Below are 15,213 nucleotides of genomic sequence, written 5' to 3' on the forward strand. Positions count from 1 at the left end.
GCCTCCGGCGGGGGGGGCGCGCGCGGGGGGGGGGCCCGCGGGCGGGGGGGAGGGGGGGCGGCCCCCCCCCCCCCGGGGCGGCCGCCCCCCCCCCCCCCCCCCCGCCCCCCCCCCCCCCCCCCCGCCCCCCCCCCCCGCCGGAGGCTCGTTGCACCGCCACTGGCAAGCCTCCGGCGGCGACTCCGTCGAGGGTGCGCCCTGCGGGCGGCGGAGCTGCGCCATTACACCGCCACACAAGGTGGCTTAGCCGGCCGCCGAAACTCATACGTCTGCCCCGGACTCTTCAGGCGGTTTGCTGCCAGGCCGCACGGCACCGGGCCCTCGCGTTCCGAAACAAGGCAGCCACGTTCCACGAGTTGTGGCGATCTTCGGGCTGGCCCGAGAGCTGGGACATCGTGGCGACACGTGGCTTGGCGTACGTCAGCCGCACGGCGTGCGGCGTGTGCTCCTGCCCGGGGTTCACGTGACGAGGAAGCAGCACGTGACGGCCGCCTCAACGGCGCAGGCGCGAGCAAGGCAATGGCCGCAATGCCGGAGCAAGACGGCAATGCCGCTCGGGCCATGGCCGGAATGCTCGGCGCGATGGGACAACATGGCGCAATCGCAGGCCAGCCGCCAGGCAGCCGCACGGTGGGCGGCCGCGCGGTGGGGAGCCCCGCTAGCGAGACCCACCATTTAAGCCCTCCGGCGCCCAGGTCCTCACCAACAATGGCTTCCAACGCTCCCGGTCTCTGCTGTCTCTCCGGCACGCTCCACGAGGGCACGCCCGCGGGCGAGCACTTCACGTACAAGGACATCGAGTTCTACCTGGCCAAGCCCGCGGTGGAGTCCAAGAAGGCAATCATCTACCTGTCGGACATCTTCGGGTTCCCGGTGGTCAACCACAAGCTGCTGAGCGACGAGTTCGCCAAGTTCGGGTTCGTGACGGTGTACCCGAACCTGTTCTTCGACGACCCGGCGCCGTTCCCGCGCACGGCCGGGTTCGACCTCGGCAAGTGGCTGGAGATCCACAACTTCGATGTGACGGACAAGATCGCGCAGCTGGCGATCGACTACGTGCACGAGACGTTCCCGGAGGTCACGGACATCTTCGCGGTCGGCTACTGCTACGGCGCGCGCAACGTGGTGCACCTGCTGATGGAGTCCAAGCTGGCGGCCGGCTACGTGGCGCACCCGTCGCTTATCACCGAGGACGAGCTGCGGGCGATCAAGGGCCCGCTGTCGATCGCGGCCGCCGAGACGGACGAGATCTTCCCGGAGGAGAAGCGCCACGTGTCGGAGGCGATCCTGAAGGAGATTGGCGCGACGTACTCGCTCACGCTGTACTCGTCGGTCGAGCACGGCTTTGCGGTGCGCAGCGACCTGGCCGTGCCCAACAACAAGTGGGCCAAGGAGGCCGCGTTCATCCAGGCGGTGACCTGGTTTGAGCGGTTTGTGTCCGAGTAATGCGATTAGTCCGAGTACAGAGTAAAGGCGGTGCGCGAGCCGTACGTCTGGCCGGCGCCGAGCACGACGGAGGGCCGCCACGCGGGCACGCCCGTGGCGTTGACCGGCCGCGACGACTCCAGGCAGAAGCCCGCGCGCGCGGGGAACTTGCCGGCCACGTCGATGTACTTGCCCGTGTAGAACTGGAAGCACGGCTCGGTGGTGGCCGCGTCCAGGTGGAGCCCGGTCGCGGGCGCGTACAGCTCGGCCATGGGGCGCAGGCCGCTGGACGCGCGCGTGTCGAGCGCGACGTCGTCGCTGAGCACGAAGCAGTGGTCGACGTCGGGCTCGACCGGGCCGAGCTCGAACGCGGGCGGCACGCCCGGCGGGGCGCTGCCGAACAGCGGGAACGTGGCCACCTCGCCCGTGGTCATCGACGTGGCGTCCACGACCTCGTGCTGGTTCGTGTGCAGCTGCACGCGCGTGCCGGCGATCGTGGCCTCGGCGCCGATGTTGAAGTACGAGTGGTTGGTCAGGTTGACGACCGTGTGCGCCACGGCGTCGCCCACCAGCGCGGCCTCGTACTCGAGCGTCAGCGTGCCGCCGCGCGGCGCGTCCGCCACCGTGTACGTGACCGTCACGGCGAGCTCGCCGGGGAAGCCCTGGTCGCCGTCCGGCGACAGCAGCGAGAACGCCACGCCGAGGCCGTCCGCGGCCGGCGCAGCCGCCCACGTCGCCTTGTCGAAGCCCTTCTCGCCGCCGTGCAGGCAGTGGCCGAAGTTGTTCTGCGCGAGCTGGACGACCTGGCCGTCGAGCTCGAACCGGCCGTCGCGGATCCGGTTCGCGACCCGCCCGATGACGGCGCCGAAGTAGGGGTTGTCGGGCCGCAGATAGTCGTCGCCGGCGTCGAAGCCGCACGCCACGTTGCGCCACGCCCCAGCCACCTGCACCTCCATGCGCACGATCGCCGCGCCGTAGTTGCACAGCGCCGCCCGGAACAGCCCGTTCGGGCTCGTCACCGTGTGCAGCCGGTTGGCGCTGTTGCTGCTGTCAAACTCACTCGTCGCGTACATTGCCGGCCGCCAGGCTGGCCCCGGGGCTTTATAGACGGTTTTAGCCCGAGAATAGCCGCGCGTGCGCGTGCGCGTGCGGGGTCACGTGGCGCGGCTAAATGGCGGGGCGGTCACGTGCGCATTCAGCCGCCGGCGAGAGCGCACGTGACCTGCCGAACAGCACGTGACCAGCACGACGTCACCTGACCAGCGGGGTCACCTGACCTGACCATGACGACAACGGCGCCGCACAAAGAGCACGCGCCAACACCTCGCCGCCGCCCCGGCGCCCAGCACCATGGCCTATTCGAAGCACCGCCGGTCCGGCTCGACCTCGGACGAGCAAGCAGAGCTGCTCGAGATGACCCCCACCGACGACCGCACGCCCGGATCGTCCAGCTCCGCCGACGACAGCAAGCAGCCGCTGCTCTCGCCGGCCGCCGGCCCCTCGGCCCCCCGGCCCCGCGCCGCCCTCCACCGGCAGTACTCGGTGATCATCCCGGCCACCGGCGAGCGCCTCCGCCGGCACCTGACGCTCGAGGACGCGCCGCTCGACGGGCCCCCCGACGGCCCGCCCGCGTCCGCCGGCGCGTCGCCGCCGCCCGGCCTCGCCCCCAGCGCCCTGGACGCCCCCCCGCCGCGCCCGCCGTCGCCCGAGTGGGCCCGCAAGCTGGCCGCCCTGCCGCCGCTCCGCCGCGCGGCCGCCGCCGGCGCCCGCGCCCGCGCGTTCCTCGGCTCGCCGCCGTTCCTGCTCGCGTGCAAGTGCGCCTTCACGTACCTGCTCGCGACCTTCGCCGTCTTCGTGCCCGTGATCTCCAACCGGCTCGGCCACGGCTACAACAAGCACTTCGTCGCCAACGTCTCGGTGTACTGCCACCCCGCGCGGTCCATCGGCAGCATGATCGAGGCCGTCATGTACATGGAGATCTCGATCGTCTACTCGGCCGTGCTCTCGCTGTCGTCGATGGAGGTCGCCGTGATCTTCAACAAGCTGCACATGATCGAGGTCGGCTTCGCCATCATCCTCGTCGTGTTCTGCTGCGGCGGGCTCGGGCTCATCGCGTTCGCCAAGCAGCGCGTCGGCAAGGAGACGTTCAACCTGGCGTGCTCGCTGGCGTCGGCCGTGTTCGCGTCGATTCTCCTGCGCGAGGGCTCGGTCCAGCGCGGCACGTTCTCGATCGCGCAGATCGCGCAGGTCTGGATCAACGTGCACCTCGGCGTGCTGATCTCGGCCGGCGTGTGCCTCACGGTGAACCCGTACACGGCCGTGTCCAAGCTCAAGCGCTCGTTCGTGGACACGCTCGACACGTACGCAGAGATAGTAAGTGCCCGCCGGACGCGCTGACGCAGCTCAACATCACCGTCGCCCAGTTCCTGGGCGCGCCGGCCGGGCGCGCCCAGCTCGAGGCCGCGGCCAAGGACCACCACGCCGCGTTCACGTCCATGGAGCAGAACATGCGCGAGGCCAAGTTCGAGCACTTTGTGCGCGGCACCGAGGAGGAGTACTTCATCCAGCGGCGGATGGTCACGTCCATCCAGAGCCTGGCGCAGTACCTCGGCAGCCTCAAGAGCTCGCTCACGACGCAGAAGCTGCTGATCTCCGAGACCGCGGCCGCCGACGAGGCGTCGTGCGAGGAGCTCTTCAAGATCTTCGAGTACCACCTGGCGCCGCCCATGAAGTCGCTCACGTACACGCTCAAGCTGATCCTGGAGGACCTGCCGTTCGGGCCCGCGCCGGCGTACGAGCTGTCGCTGCACGAGCGGTACAAGCCGAGCCTGCGCATGGCCGTGCACATGTACTCGGCCGCGCGCGTGCGCGCGCTCAAGGAGGTCTACGCGCACAAGATCTTCAGCGAGAGCTCGTCGTGCGACATCTACGTCGACCAGGAGGAGGTCGCGTCGACCTGCGGCCAGTTCTCGTACGTGCTCGAGGACCTGTCGACCGAGCTGCTGGCGTTCCTCGGCATCCTGGAGGACTACCAGCACTACCTCTCGACGCGGCCGCCGCGGTCGTGGTGGTGGCTGCTGCGGTGGCGCGCCAACCCGCGCGACGCCGCGCGGCAGGTGCGCGAGCCGCCGGCCGCGTTCGCGCTCTCGGACCTGTCCGAGATCGGCGCGGTCATGTCGCGGCACCCGGCCAAGGAGCCGCTGAGCGTGCGCGTCTGGCAGTGGTCGCTGGTGCTGCGCCGGTCCGACGTGCGCTTCGGCATCAAGGTCGGCGTCGGCTCCATGGTCTACGCGCTGCCGGCCTTCATCCCGCTCACGCGCGGCGTGTTCAGCCACTGGCGCCTGGAGTGGGGCCTGGTGGCCTTCGTCATCGTCATGAACATCTCCATCGGCGGCACGACCATGTCGTCCTACCTGCGCCTGCTGGGCACCTTCCTCGGCTGCGTCGTCGCCGTCGCGGGCTGGACGCTCTTCCCCGACAACGCCCTGGTCCTGCCCGTCTTTGGCTTCGTCTTCGCCATCCCCTGCATGTACATCAACCTCAACTGGCGCCAGAACAACGGCTTCGGCCGGATCATGCTGCTGGCCTACAACCTGGTCGCGCTCTACACCTACAGCGTGGCCCAGATCGACACCGAGTACGACGACGACGACGACGACGAGGGCGGCTCGACGCCCATCGTCGGCGAGATCGGCCTCCACCGCATGGTCTCGGTCTCCATCGGCGTGCTCTGGGGGCTCTTTGTGACCGTCTACGTGTGGCCGATCTCGGCCCGCAGCACGCTCAAGCGCCGCCTGTCGATCCTGTGGGTCCACATGGGCCTGATCTGGCGCGCCGACCCGCTCAACTCGCTCACGCTGCCGGCCGAGCTGGGCGCGGCCGCGCGCGCGACCGGCATCCACCCCAGCATCGGCGACGAGCACGAGCTCCAGCACGCGCTGGTCCAGATCCAGCCGCTGATCAAGCACTCCGAGAGCGAGTTCCGGCTCAAGGGGCCCTTCCCCGGCAACGACTACCGCCGCATCCTGCGCATCACCCAGGACATTCTGCACTACTACCAGATCATGAGCATCATGATCGCCAAGGACCACAAGGCCTCGGCGCGCGAGGCCGACATCATTGCCGACACGGCGGCCGAGCGCCGCGAGCTCAGCGACCGCATCTTCCTGATCTACTACCTGCTGGCGTCGTCCATCCGGATGGGCATCCCGCTGCCGGAGCAGCTGCCGTCGACGGACCACGCCCGCGACCGGATGATCATCAAGATCAACCGGTACCGGATGAAGGCCGTGGGCTCGGACGGCTCGGACGAGGACTTTGTGCTGTTCTACACGTACATTCTGGCGACGCTGTTCATTTCCGAGGGGCTGAACGAGATTGCGAAGATCCTGCACTCGCTGATCGGGTACGTGCACGACGACGCGTTTGTGGTGTGAGCCGCAGGGGGTGCGGCGGTGGCGGGGGGTGGCTGCGGTGGCGGGGGGTGGCTGCGGTGGCGGGGGGGTGGCTGCGGTGGCGGGGGGGTGGCTGCGGTGGCGGCGGGTGGCTGCGCCGCACGCGGGCCCGGGCGGCGGCCGCGGCCGGGTGACTGCGCCGCACGGCGTGCGGCGCGGCCGATGCCGACGCGCGGCTGCCGGCAGGTGACTCGCGACGCGCCGCACGGCGTGCGGCGGCCGCCGGCCGCCAGCGCCCGGTGCCACCCGCCCGGGCGCGCCGAGCGCACCGCACCCAGGCGCCCCGCGCCCCCGGCGCCGCAGCACGCCGCCCGGCGCCGCAGCACGCCGCCCGGCGCGGTAGATAGCATATGCATAATAGATGTTTTGGACAGCGGCCGGTGGCGCAGGTGGCGGTGCGTGGGGACGGTGGCGTAGACCGCACGTGACGCCTCCCGCTCCACCAGAAAAATATCTTCACCAAGCAGCGTACAGCAGCGACAGCGACAGTTGTCACGCGGAACGGCATCCCGGCACCAGGTACGTCCGCCGCGCGGCCAGACTGACCCCCAGACAGATCCGTGCCAGATCGAGACGATCGGGCGGCAGAACCCCGGCATCAATCCGGCCGAGCGGCAACGCCACGAATCACAATGGTCACGCTCAACCTGACGCTGGGCTCGCCGCTGGCGACTGCCCTGCAGGAGGCCATCAAGAACCGGCTCCGGGCGGACGGCTTCGCCGAGGACGAGTCGCCGTTCGTGTCCGAGTTCATCCTGATGATGATGTGCAACAACAAGACGCCGGCGCAGATCCAGGAAGAGCTCGGCGAGCTGCTGGGCGCGGACCGGTTCCCGCCGGACTTCACGTTCTGGCTCTTCCACGAGTACGCGCGGCTGGGCGCGGAGGCCGGTGTGGACGTGTCCGAGGCGCTGCAGGTCGCCGCCGAGGGCGGCGTGGGCGCGCCGGCGCCCGAGCCCATGCAGCAGGAGCCTGCGCCGGCGGCGGAGCCGCGGCGCGAGCGCGATCCGCTGCACCGGACCAACAACCGCACGCGGGGCGGCGTCGGCAAGGCGCGCGATCACCGCATGGACGCCCAGCGGCAGCAGATGCTCGCCGGCTTCGACGGCCGCGGCAGCCGCCGCGGCCGCGGCCGCGGCGGCTACGCGGCCTACAGCGACGACGCGCAGAGCTTTGCCAGCCGGCTGGGGCCGACGGCCGACTCGGACGTCACGGACCTGACGCCGCGGGCGCGGTGCAGGCACTGGCCGAACTGCCGCGACGCGCGGTGCCAGTACGCGCACCCGAGCCAGCTGTGCGCGGCGCACCCAGCGTGCCCCAACGCGCCCGGCACGTGCCCGAAGATCCACATCGGCGAGGACATGTCCGAGGACGACGCGCAGCGGTTCCTGCCGCGGTCCGCGCGCGACCACACGGACGGCTCGACGCCGCTGTGCAAGTTTGGCACGCGCTGCACGAACCCGGACTGCGCGTTCTCGCACCCGACGCCGGCCAACGCCGGCGCGCTGATCCTCAAGAGCGAGCAGTGCGCCGCCGGCGCGCAGTGCGCCGACCCCGAGTGCGACCGCTCGCACCCGTCGCCCGCCGCCGGCCGGCCGAAGGAAACGGCCGGCCGCAGCCTCGACACGTGCCGGTTTTTCCCGAACTGCACGAACCGGTACTGCAAGTTCCGCCACCCGCTGTCGCCGGTGCTGTGCCGCAACGGCGCCGAGTGCACCCGCATCGACTGCCTGTTCACGCACCCGCTGGCGATCCCGTGCAAGTACGGCACCGGCTGCCTCAACCAGAACTGCATCTTTGCCCACCCCGACGGCAAGGACGCCGCGCGCCGGCACATCAGCGAGCGCCAGTTCGCCATGGCCGACGCCGAGGAGGCGCTGCCGGTGCCGGCCGAGATGGACGGCGCGCTGGCGGACGCGCCGGCGTGAGCCGCAGGGCGTGCGGCTGGCGGGGCGGGCGGCTGGCGAGCCGCACGCCGCGCGGCTCCTACGCGCCGCGCGGCGTGCGGCTCACGCCGCCGCCACCGCTCTGCGCCACGCCCCGCCGCAAAAGTTTTGGGGTAGCTGTATACTATGGAATGCAAGACTTTTAATGCGCTAAAACTTCAGGTCGGGCTTGCCCAGCTGCTGCCGCAGCTCGTCGTACTGCTTCAGGCCGCCGTCCTTCTTGGACGACCGCTTGACCAGCTTCTTGCCCATGATGTCGTAGTTGTCCAGGAAGTCGTCCATGATGTCGTTGAACGACGAGATCTGCTCGAGGTCCGCCGTCTGCATGCGGGCCGGGTGCACCGGCGCGTCCTTGCGCGACACGCCCGTGCGCATCGTGGCCACGGTCGTGTCGGACGTGTCCGACAGCGCGTCGTCGTCGTCGTCGTCGTTGGCGTACTGGCGCTCGATCCGCTCGAACTGGTCGTCCAGCAGCGTCAGCTTCTCGTTGCGGAAGATCGACGACGACGACATCGAGTACCCCGACGACATCGTGCGCGGGCCGGCCCGCGCCTTGCCCTTGCGCTTGGCAAACGACACCAGCGAGCCCACGTCGTCGCCGGCCTCGTCGTCCGAATCGGCCGCGCGCCGGCCCTGGTCCTTCTTGAACTTGGCGAACTCCTTCTCCCAGTCGGCGCGGTCGTCGCCGGCGCCCTTGGCCGTGCCGTCCGACTCGGCGTCCGACCAGAAGTCGTCGCCGTCGACGTACTCGTCGTCGTCCTCGGCCAGGTCGACCGCGTCCAGCCCGGTCACGAGCCGCTTCATCTTCTCGTACTCGCTCAGCTCGCGCTGCGGCTTCTGCGCCTGCCGCCCGCTGCCGACGAGCGCCGAAAACAGGTCGTCTTCGGCGTCGGCGTCGACGTACTCCTCGTCCTCGAGCGCCTCGAGCACCTCCCGCAGCGACGGGTCCATGTCCGGCTGCAGACCGGCGATCGCGTCCGGCACGGCCTGCTGGTCCTGGTACGTCTTGCGCTCGAGCTCCGCGCTCGGAAACATGTCCTTGGGAATCATGTCCACGGCTCCGGGACCCTCGCGGAACGCGACCGGGCCCGCCGGCGCCTTTTTCTTGGCCACCGTCGGCGCCGCCACGAAGACTGCGTCCGAATGCGTTCCGATCTCGCGCAGGTGCTGCATGTAGTCGTACTCGCTGTCGTCGAACGTGATGCCGTAGTTGGCGGCCTCGCCCTCGTTCTTGCGCCGCCCGGTGAGCGACGCTGATTGCGCCAGCTCGGCGAGCGTCTCGCTGCGCTTGGCGGCGGTCGAGCCGGCGGCGTCGGCCGCTGCCGGCTCGGCCGCCTCGGCGACCGGTTCGGCGGCAGCCGCCGGCTTGGCCGCGGCCGCAGCCTCGGCCTCTGCGGCTGCCGCCGCCTCGGCCTCGGCCTCGGCCTCAGCCCGCTCATCGTCCCGCTGCTGTCGCCGCTGGAGCTCCCGCTGCTTGCGGCCGTTCTTTTCCACCGGCACGAGCACACCCGTCGGTGCCTCAGGGTCGTTGATCAGTGGGTCCTCCTGCGACCGGAAGACCAGTCTGAACTTGGTCGCCTTGTTCTTGCCGCCCATGGTGTCTGTCTTTGCTGTCTGCTGCTGATCCAGAACTGGTTGGGAGAATACGCAAAATTTTTTCGTGATCCCTTACCCTGGCGGTTGGGTTGTCCCGTGGCGGCGGCCGCTGGACGGATCTGGCCAGCGCGGCAGGAAACTGACCGCCCTGAAAACCGGCAGACGCGTCCGCCTGGGGGTCAGCTACCTGACCGTGTGTTTTTGCGTCCGCATCGGTCTTGACGGCCGCTCGAGCCGTCCCTCTAGACTGCCCCTGGCGTACCGTCGAAACTCCCAAAATAATTTTTCTACTGCAAATTTTCCTCACAAATTGAATCTCCAGAGAGATTCGTCGCATAAACAACATGCCGAAACGGAAACACGCGGCGCTTTTGCCGACTAACATTGCGCTGCTCCAGAACCTGGTCCGGCGTGATCCTGCGTAAGTACTTTACTCTAGGGCTACGCCGGGGACGCCGATCTCGCATTCGCTCACGGAGGCACTGCTCGCAAACGGTGTGGCGGTCTACAGGCTCGGCATGGGGCTTGCAAGGGCAGAGAAAGGCCAGACGGTCAGGCAGCTGCGGCTGGTGCGACCGGCCGATTGGCTGTCGGGGTGTGTCAGCAGTAGGGTGTGCCTAAGCAGCTGCCCAGTGCACCGGGGCCTTGATCTGTACCAGACTGCCGCGAACCGAACGAGCAGTGGACGGCGGTGCCGTGGGGTGTGTGCCCAACGGGTGGCTGTCTGTGGCGAACCTACAGCGGCGAGTCCGCCGGGGGCGGGGCATGCGGACGGGCGTGGGCGAGCCGCACGCCGTGCGGCTCGCTTGATCTGTGTCACCTGCCGCAAGGGCTGTCGCTGGCGGGGTCGCTGCTGGAGACACGTGATGGGTCTTTGGCGGCATATGGTGCGCTGACGGACCTCTGGCGGCGACTCCGTCGGGGTGGGCCCTGCGGGCGGCCTGGCGAGCCGCATGCTGTGCGGCTCGCCTGGTGGTGCTACCCGCTCTGACGGCACGTGATGCGCAGGCCTCCGGCGGCGACCGTTGAGGTGGTCCGCGGCGGCCTGCGAGCCGCATGCCGTGCGGCTCGCTTGGTCGGTGCTACGTCCCCGTCGAGGTCGCTCTGGCGGCCTGGTGCGCCGGCCTCCGGCAGCGACTCCGTCGAGGTGACCCGCGGCAGCTAGCGAGCCGCATGCCGTGCGGCTCGCTTGGTCTGTGCCACCTGCCGGGAGGCGACCGCGACGAGCCGCCGCTGGAGGCACGTGATGCCCGCGTCCCGCGCGCTGCCAGCCGCACCTGATGCGGCTCGAGATCTGCGCCGCCGAGGCCCCGCGGCGCCCAGCACGTGCGCGGCAGACCCCTGAACGCCGCACGCCCTGCGGCTCGCCCGCGCCGCGCTCGAACACGCTGACCCCCAGATCCTACAAGGAAGAGTTCCTGGCCCAATGGCAGCACTACCAGGCGCAGCTCGCGATCTTCCTGATCGACCCTAGCGGCGTCTCCGGCGAGCAGTTCTCGGACCAGGTCGCGTTCATCGCCCAGGTGGCCATCTGCTACCCCAAGGAGACGGCCGGCTTCGCCGAGGAGCTGTGCTCGCTGCTGACCAGCAAGCACGAGGCGCTCGAGTCGGAGCTGCGCAACAAGCTCGTGCAGTCGGTGATGCTGCTCCGCAACCGCGGCGTCATCGCGGACGAGCGGGTCGTGCAGGTGCTGTTCCCGCTGCTGCTGGCCACGGCGAGCAAGACGTTCCGCAAGAAGCTCTACGCGACGCTGGTGCAGCTGGTGCGCGGCGCGAACCGCAAGACGCGCGCGCAGAAGCTCAACAAGACGGTCCAGACGCTGCTGTTCAACGTGCTGGCCGAGACCAACTCGCGCGACGACCGCAGCGCCAGCGGGATCTGGGCGGCCACGTTCGCGCGCGAGATGTGGCGGCGCGGCGTGTGGGACGACGCGCGCACGGTGGAGATCATGAAGCAGGCGGCGCTGCACGAGCACGCCAAGATCGCGCTCTCCGGCGTGGCCTTCTTCCTGGACGCCGACAAGGAGCGGTCCGAGGCCAAGGACTCGGACGACAGCGAGAGCGAGGACGAGCACGAGGTCGTGGCCGGCATGAAGCACCGCATGGGCATCAACAAGAAGACGTCCAAGCGCGCGCGCAAGGTCGACGAGGCGCTCAAGCTGCTGCGCCGCCGCGAGCGCCACAAGGCCAACAACGGCGCCCAGCACCTCAACTTCTCGGCCCTGCACCTGCTGCACGACCCGCAGTCGTTTGCCGAGCGGCTGTTTGCGAACCACCTGTCGCGCAACGCGGGCGCGTCCAAGTTCTCGCTGGAGCAGCGGCTGCGCGTGCTCAACCTGGTGTCGCGCCTGATCGGCACGCACAAGCTGACCGTGCTGGGCATCTACACCTACTTCCTCAAGTTCCTGACGCCGCGCCAGAGCTCGGTCACGCAGTTCATGGCCGCGGCGGCGCAGGCGACGCACGACCTGGTGCCGCCGGACGCGGTCGCGCCCGTGATCCGCAAGATCGCCGACGAGTTCGTGTCGGACGGCGTGGCGCCCGAGGTGGCCGCGGCCGGCATCAACACCATCCGCGAGATCCTCGCGCGCAACTCGCTGGCCATCGAGGCCCCGCTGCTGCAGGACCTGGCCGCGTACCGCGGCTCCAAGAGCAAGCCGGTCATGATGGCCGCGCGCAGCCTGATCGGGCTCTACCGCGAGGTCGCGCCCGAGATGCTCGCGCGCAAGGACCGCGGCAAGATCGCGAGCATGGCCATGGCCGCCGGCGACAAGCCCGAGCTCAAGTTCGGCGTCGAGAACGTCGTGAGCGGCATTCCCGGCCTCGAGCTGCTCGAGCAGTGGCGCCGCGAGCAGGGCCTGGACGGCGAGGCCGCGACCGAGGACGCGGCCGAGTGGGACGTGCAGCCGGAGAGCGACAGCGACGACGGCGAGTGGATCAACGTGGAGAGCGACAAGGAGTACAACGTGTCGGACGACGAGGCCGACGCGGCCGACGAGGACGAGGACGAGGCCGACGCCGCCGCCGACGCCGCCGACGCCGCCGACGACGCCGCCGCCGACGACGCCGCCGACGCCGCCCCCGCCCCCGCCAAGCGCCCCAAGACCGACGCCTTCGCCTCCCTCGCCGCCACCAAGATCCTCACCCCGGCCGACTTCGCCAAGCTCGAGGAGCTCCGCACCAAGGCCAACCTCGACAAGATCCTCGGCTCGCGCAACGAGGAGTTCGTCAACCCCGACACCCTCACCGGCCCCAAGAAGATCTCCGGCCAGGACAAGGAGGGCCGGCTGGCAGCCGCCGCCGAGGGCCGCGAGGACCGCGACAAGTTCGGCTCGCGCAAGAAGGAGCACAAGGAGCAGGGCGGCGTCATGCACTCGTCCACCAACAAGGACAAGGCCCGCAAGAAGAACTTCATCATGATGATCCACAAAAAGGACGTCCAGGGCAAGAGCAAGCGCAGTCTGCGCGACAAGCAAAAGGTCCTGCGCGCCCACATCGAGAAGCAAAAGAAGAAGGGCCACTGAGGGCGTTGTAGGAATACATTCGTTACCGTATGGTACATATTTACAGCCTACAGCGACGGCCACTCGGCCGGATCGAGCTCGCCGACCGGGCTGAGCCCCGGCGGGAGGTCGCTGTAGAAAAACGCGTCGAACTCGTACTCGGCGATGAGCGGGTCGGGCAGGGCCAGGTCGATGGCGGCGACCTTGTCGATGGCGTCGGCAGACGGCGTGGTGCGCGAGCTGACGGCCGACAGGTCCGCGTCCGACGGGGAGGTGTGCGAGCCGCTGGCCGAGTGCGGCCCCGGCGGGCTCGGCAGGACGGTGAGCGGGATCCGGATGGTGGCGCGCGGCCGCACGCTGTAGACGGTCTTGGAGATCTCCCGCAGCCGGCTCATGGCCATGCCGGCCGTGCCCCAGATCTGGCCGAGGACCTTGAGGGTGCCGATGCCGAGCCGGACCTTTTCGCGCGCGACGGCCTTGTCGACGGCGGGGTCGCCGCCGCCGCCGGCGGTGGCCGCGAACTGGCCGGGCAGCCACACCGAGACCGTGAGCTGGACGAGGACGGCCACGGAGATGCAGCACGAGAGGTACGGCGTGTGCCGCGAGATGCCGGCGGCGGCGGACGCCACGAGCGCCGTGATGGCGTTGGCCGAGGCCAGGCACTTCTGCGTGTGCGCCAGGCGCGCGTCCGCGGGGATCGCCGACGGCGAGAACGCGGGGGCGACGATGGACGCGGACGCCTCGCACGACCCGATGGCGGCCGGGTCGCCGCAGTCGCTGGGCGTGCGCGCGGCCGTGTCCAGCAGCGCGTACGCGAACGCGGCCGGCGGCGTGCACGTCGAGTCGTCGTCGTCGGCCTCGGTCGGGATCATGGCCAGGTCCGACAGCGGCTTGTGCAGGAAGATCAGCGTGGCGTGCAGGAACATCTGCGCCTGGAACATGAGCTCGTCCAGGCCGAGGTCGCCGGCGGGCGAGCGCACGCGCATCGTCCGCTTGGCCTCGGGCAGGTGGACCGTCCACACCGACGCGCGCGTCTCGACCAGGTCGACCAGCGCCTGGGTGCGCGGCCCGGGCTCGCGGGGGAGGCCGAGCGTGGCCGCGAGGACCCGGGCGGCGTCGATCCGGTACGCGTACGACGAGAACTCGACCGGCTCGTCGTCGTAGACGCGGTCGTCGTAGTCGGCCAGCGTCGGCGCGTCGGCCGGCACGCGCGCGGCCTCGTAGTCGGCCTCGTCGCAGGGCAGGCCGGCCGCGATGTCGACGTCGCGCAGCTGGAAGGTGCTGCGCATGTGGATCGCGGCCATGAAGCCCTCGACCACGTACGCCTCCCAGACCGTGCGCCGCAGGCTCTCCTGCAGGACACGGACGAGGGGGTGGTCGGCGTCTGCAGCCGCCCACCCGCCGTAGGTCTCGGCGAACCCTGGCTGGTGCATGCCCAGGTCGAGGGCCATCCGCACGGCCAGCCCGCTGACCAGCCACCCCGCGCGCTGCTTGTTGTCCGCGTGCAGCACGATGCCCACCAGCAGCAGGCCCATGACCGCAAACGGCGACCGCGCCACGTCCGGCCGCAGCGCGGGCGTCCCGGTCGTCGGCGGCGCCGCAAACAGCGCCGCGGTCACCGCCGCCAGCGCCGCCGGCCGCGCCGGCGCCGCCGCGTAGTACGACCCTGCGAACGCCATCGCCGGCACCACGTACAGCGCAAACTCGGCGCGCGCCCGGGCGCTCACGGCGCCCGGCGTCGTCGGGTCTGCAAACACCAGAAAGCACGACCGCGGGACGACGAAGGGGTGCGTTGGCGCAAAGAAACCGTAGTACAGGTCGACCAGCGGCGGCAGCCGATCCGCCGCGGCCGCCGCCAGCCGGTCCGGCAGCGTTGGGGCCTTGCGCACGGCCGTCTCGGGCGTCACGCCGCCCGTGCTGAACCCCAGGCTCTGCAGCCGCGCGTTCTCCGTGCCCGAAAACACAAACCGCGTGTCTGCGAGCTCCTCTGTGACCGCCCGCGCGCGGTCTAGCTCGAAGTCGTCCGCCTCAGCCTTGCGCTTGGCTTTCCAGCCGCGCCGCGACTTGACGTAGACGCACTCGCGGCCGGCCTCGCTGCACCGCGAGCACACCGGCGTCAGCGCGTCGCACTTGAGATGTCGTGACCGGCACTGGAGACATGCTGCTGACACCGGCGGCGCCGCCCGAGCGCCGCCGTCGATATTGAGCGCGATCTGGCCGATCGAGGGTTCCATGGCGATCTGGCGCTGCGCTCGGCGGTTTCAACCCGCGATGCCGGGTTAGGGGTTG

The 15,213-nt window shown here is 70.1% G+C and overlaps 7 protein-coding genes across 7 annotated transcripts; 4 read left to right on the plus strand and 3 right to left on the minus strand.

Annotated features, from left to right (window-relative positions):
- Nucleotides 1-153: 153 nt before the first annotated feature.
- On the plus strand, nucleotides 154-1,472 carry V1510DRAFT_423125 (dienelactone hydrolase family-domain-containing protein). The gene has a single exon (XM_066934896.1). The coding sequence runs from the start codon at nucleotides 520-522 to the stop codon at nucleotides 1,444-1,446; it is 927 nt and encodes a 308-aa protein (XP_066786732.1). The 5' UTR covers nucleotides 154-519; the 3' UTR covers nucleotides 1,447-1,472.
- V1510DRAFT_423126 (galactose mutarotase-like domain-containing protein) lies at nucleotides 1,432-2,549 on the minus strand. Its single transcript, XM_066934897.1, has one exon. The coding sequence runs from the start codon at nucleotides 2,496-2,498 to the stop codon at nucleotides 1,452-1,454; it is 1,047 nt and encodes a 348-aa protein (XP_066786733.1). The 5' UTR covers nucleotides 2,499-2,549; the 3' UTR covers nucleotides 1,432-1,451.
- Nucleotides 2,550-3,119: 570 nt separating this feature from the next.
- Nucleotides 3,120-5,906, plus strand: V1510DRAFT_423129 (Fusaric acid resistance protein-like-domain-containing protein). Its single transcript, XM_066934898.1, has 2 exons — nucleotides 3,120-3,798; nucleotides 3,828-5,906. The coding sequence occupies exons 1-2, from the start codon at nucleotides 3,376-3,378 to the stop codon at nucleotides 5,859-5,861; spliced, it is 2,457 nt and encodes an 818-aa protein (XP_066786734.1). The 5' UTR covers nucleotides 3,120-3,375; the 3' UTR covers nucleotides 5,862-5,906.
- A 605-nt stretch (nucleotides 5,907-6,511) lies between these two features.
- V1510DRAFT_370306 (uncharacterized protein) lies at nucleotides 6,512-7,807 on the plus strand (the record flags this gene model as incomplete). Its single annotated transcript, XM_066931429.1, has 1 exon — nucleotides 6,512-7,807. One exon carries the CDS (start codon nucleotides 6,512-6,514, stop codon nucleotides 7,805-7,807), a length of 1,296 nt encoding a protein of 431 aa, XP_066786735.1.
- Nucleotides 7,808-7,935: 128 nt separating this feature from the next.
- V1510DRAFT_423133 (Low temperature viability protein) lies at nucleotides 7,936-9,237 on the minus strand. Its single transcript, XM_066934899.1, has one exon. The coding sequence runs from the start codon at nucleotides 8,996-8,998 to the stop codon at nucleotides 7,976-7,978; it is 1,023 nt and encodes a 340-aa protein (XP_066786736.1). The 5' UTR covers nucleotides 8,999-9,237; the 3' UTR covers nucleotides 7,936-7,975.
- Nucleotides 9,238-9,515: 278 nt separating this feature from the next.
- V1510DRAFT_279435 (SDA1-domain-containing protein) lies at nucleotides 9,516-12,969 on the plus strand. The gene is made up of 2 exons (XM_066930626.1): nucleotides 9,516-9,842; nucleotides 10,821-12,969. Exons 1-2 carry the CDS (start codon nucleotides 9,766-9,768, stop codon nucleotides 12,943-12,945), a joined length of 2,202 nt encoding a protein of 733 aa, XP_066786737.1. The 5' UTR covers nucleotides 9,516-9,765; the 3' UTR covers nucleotides 12,946-12,969.
- A 314-nt stretch (nucleotides 12,970-13,283) lies between these two features.
- Nucleotides 13,284-15,098, minus strand: V1510DRAFT_347179 (uncharacterized protein; the record flags this gene model as incomplete). Its single annotated transcript, XM_066930824.1, has 3 exons — nucleotides 13,284-13,701; nucleotides 13,744-14,853; nucleotides 14,893-15,098. Coding segments are annotated over 3 exons (1,734 nt in total), but the record flags the coding sequence as incomplete, so codon positions are not given.
- Nucleotides 15,099-15,213: the final 115 nt, after the last annotated feature.

Source organism: Dipodascopsis tothii (genome assembly GCF_038497935.1).
Source record: "Dipodascopsis tothii strain CBS 759.85 unplaced genomic scaffold V1510scaffold_43, whole genome shotgun sequence".
NCBI classification, from domain to species: Eukaryota; Fungi; Ascomycota; class Lipomycetes; order Lipomycetales; family Lipomycetaceae; genus Neoaidaea; species Neoaidaea tothii.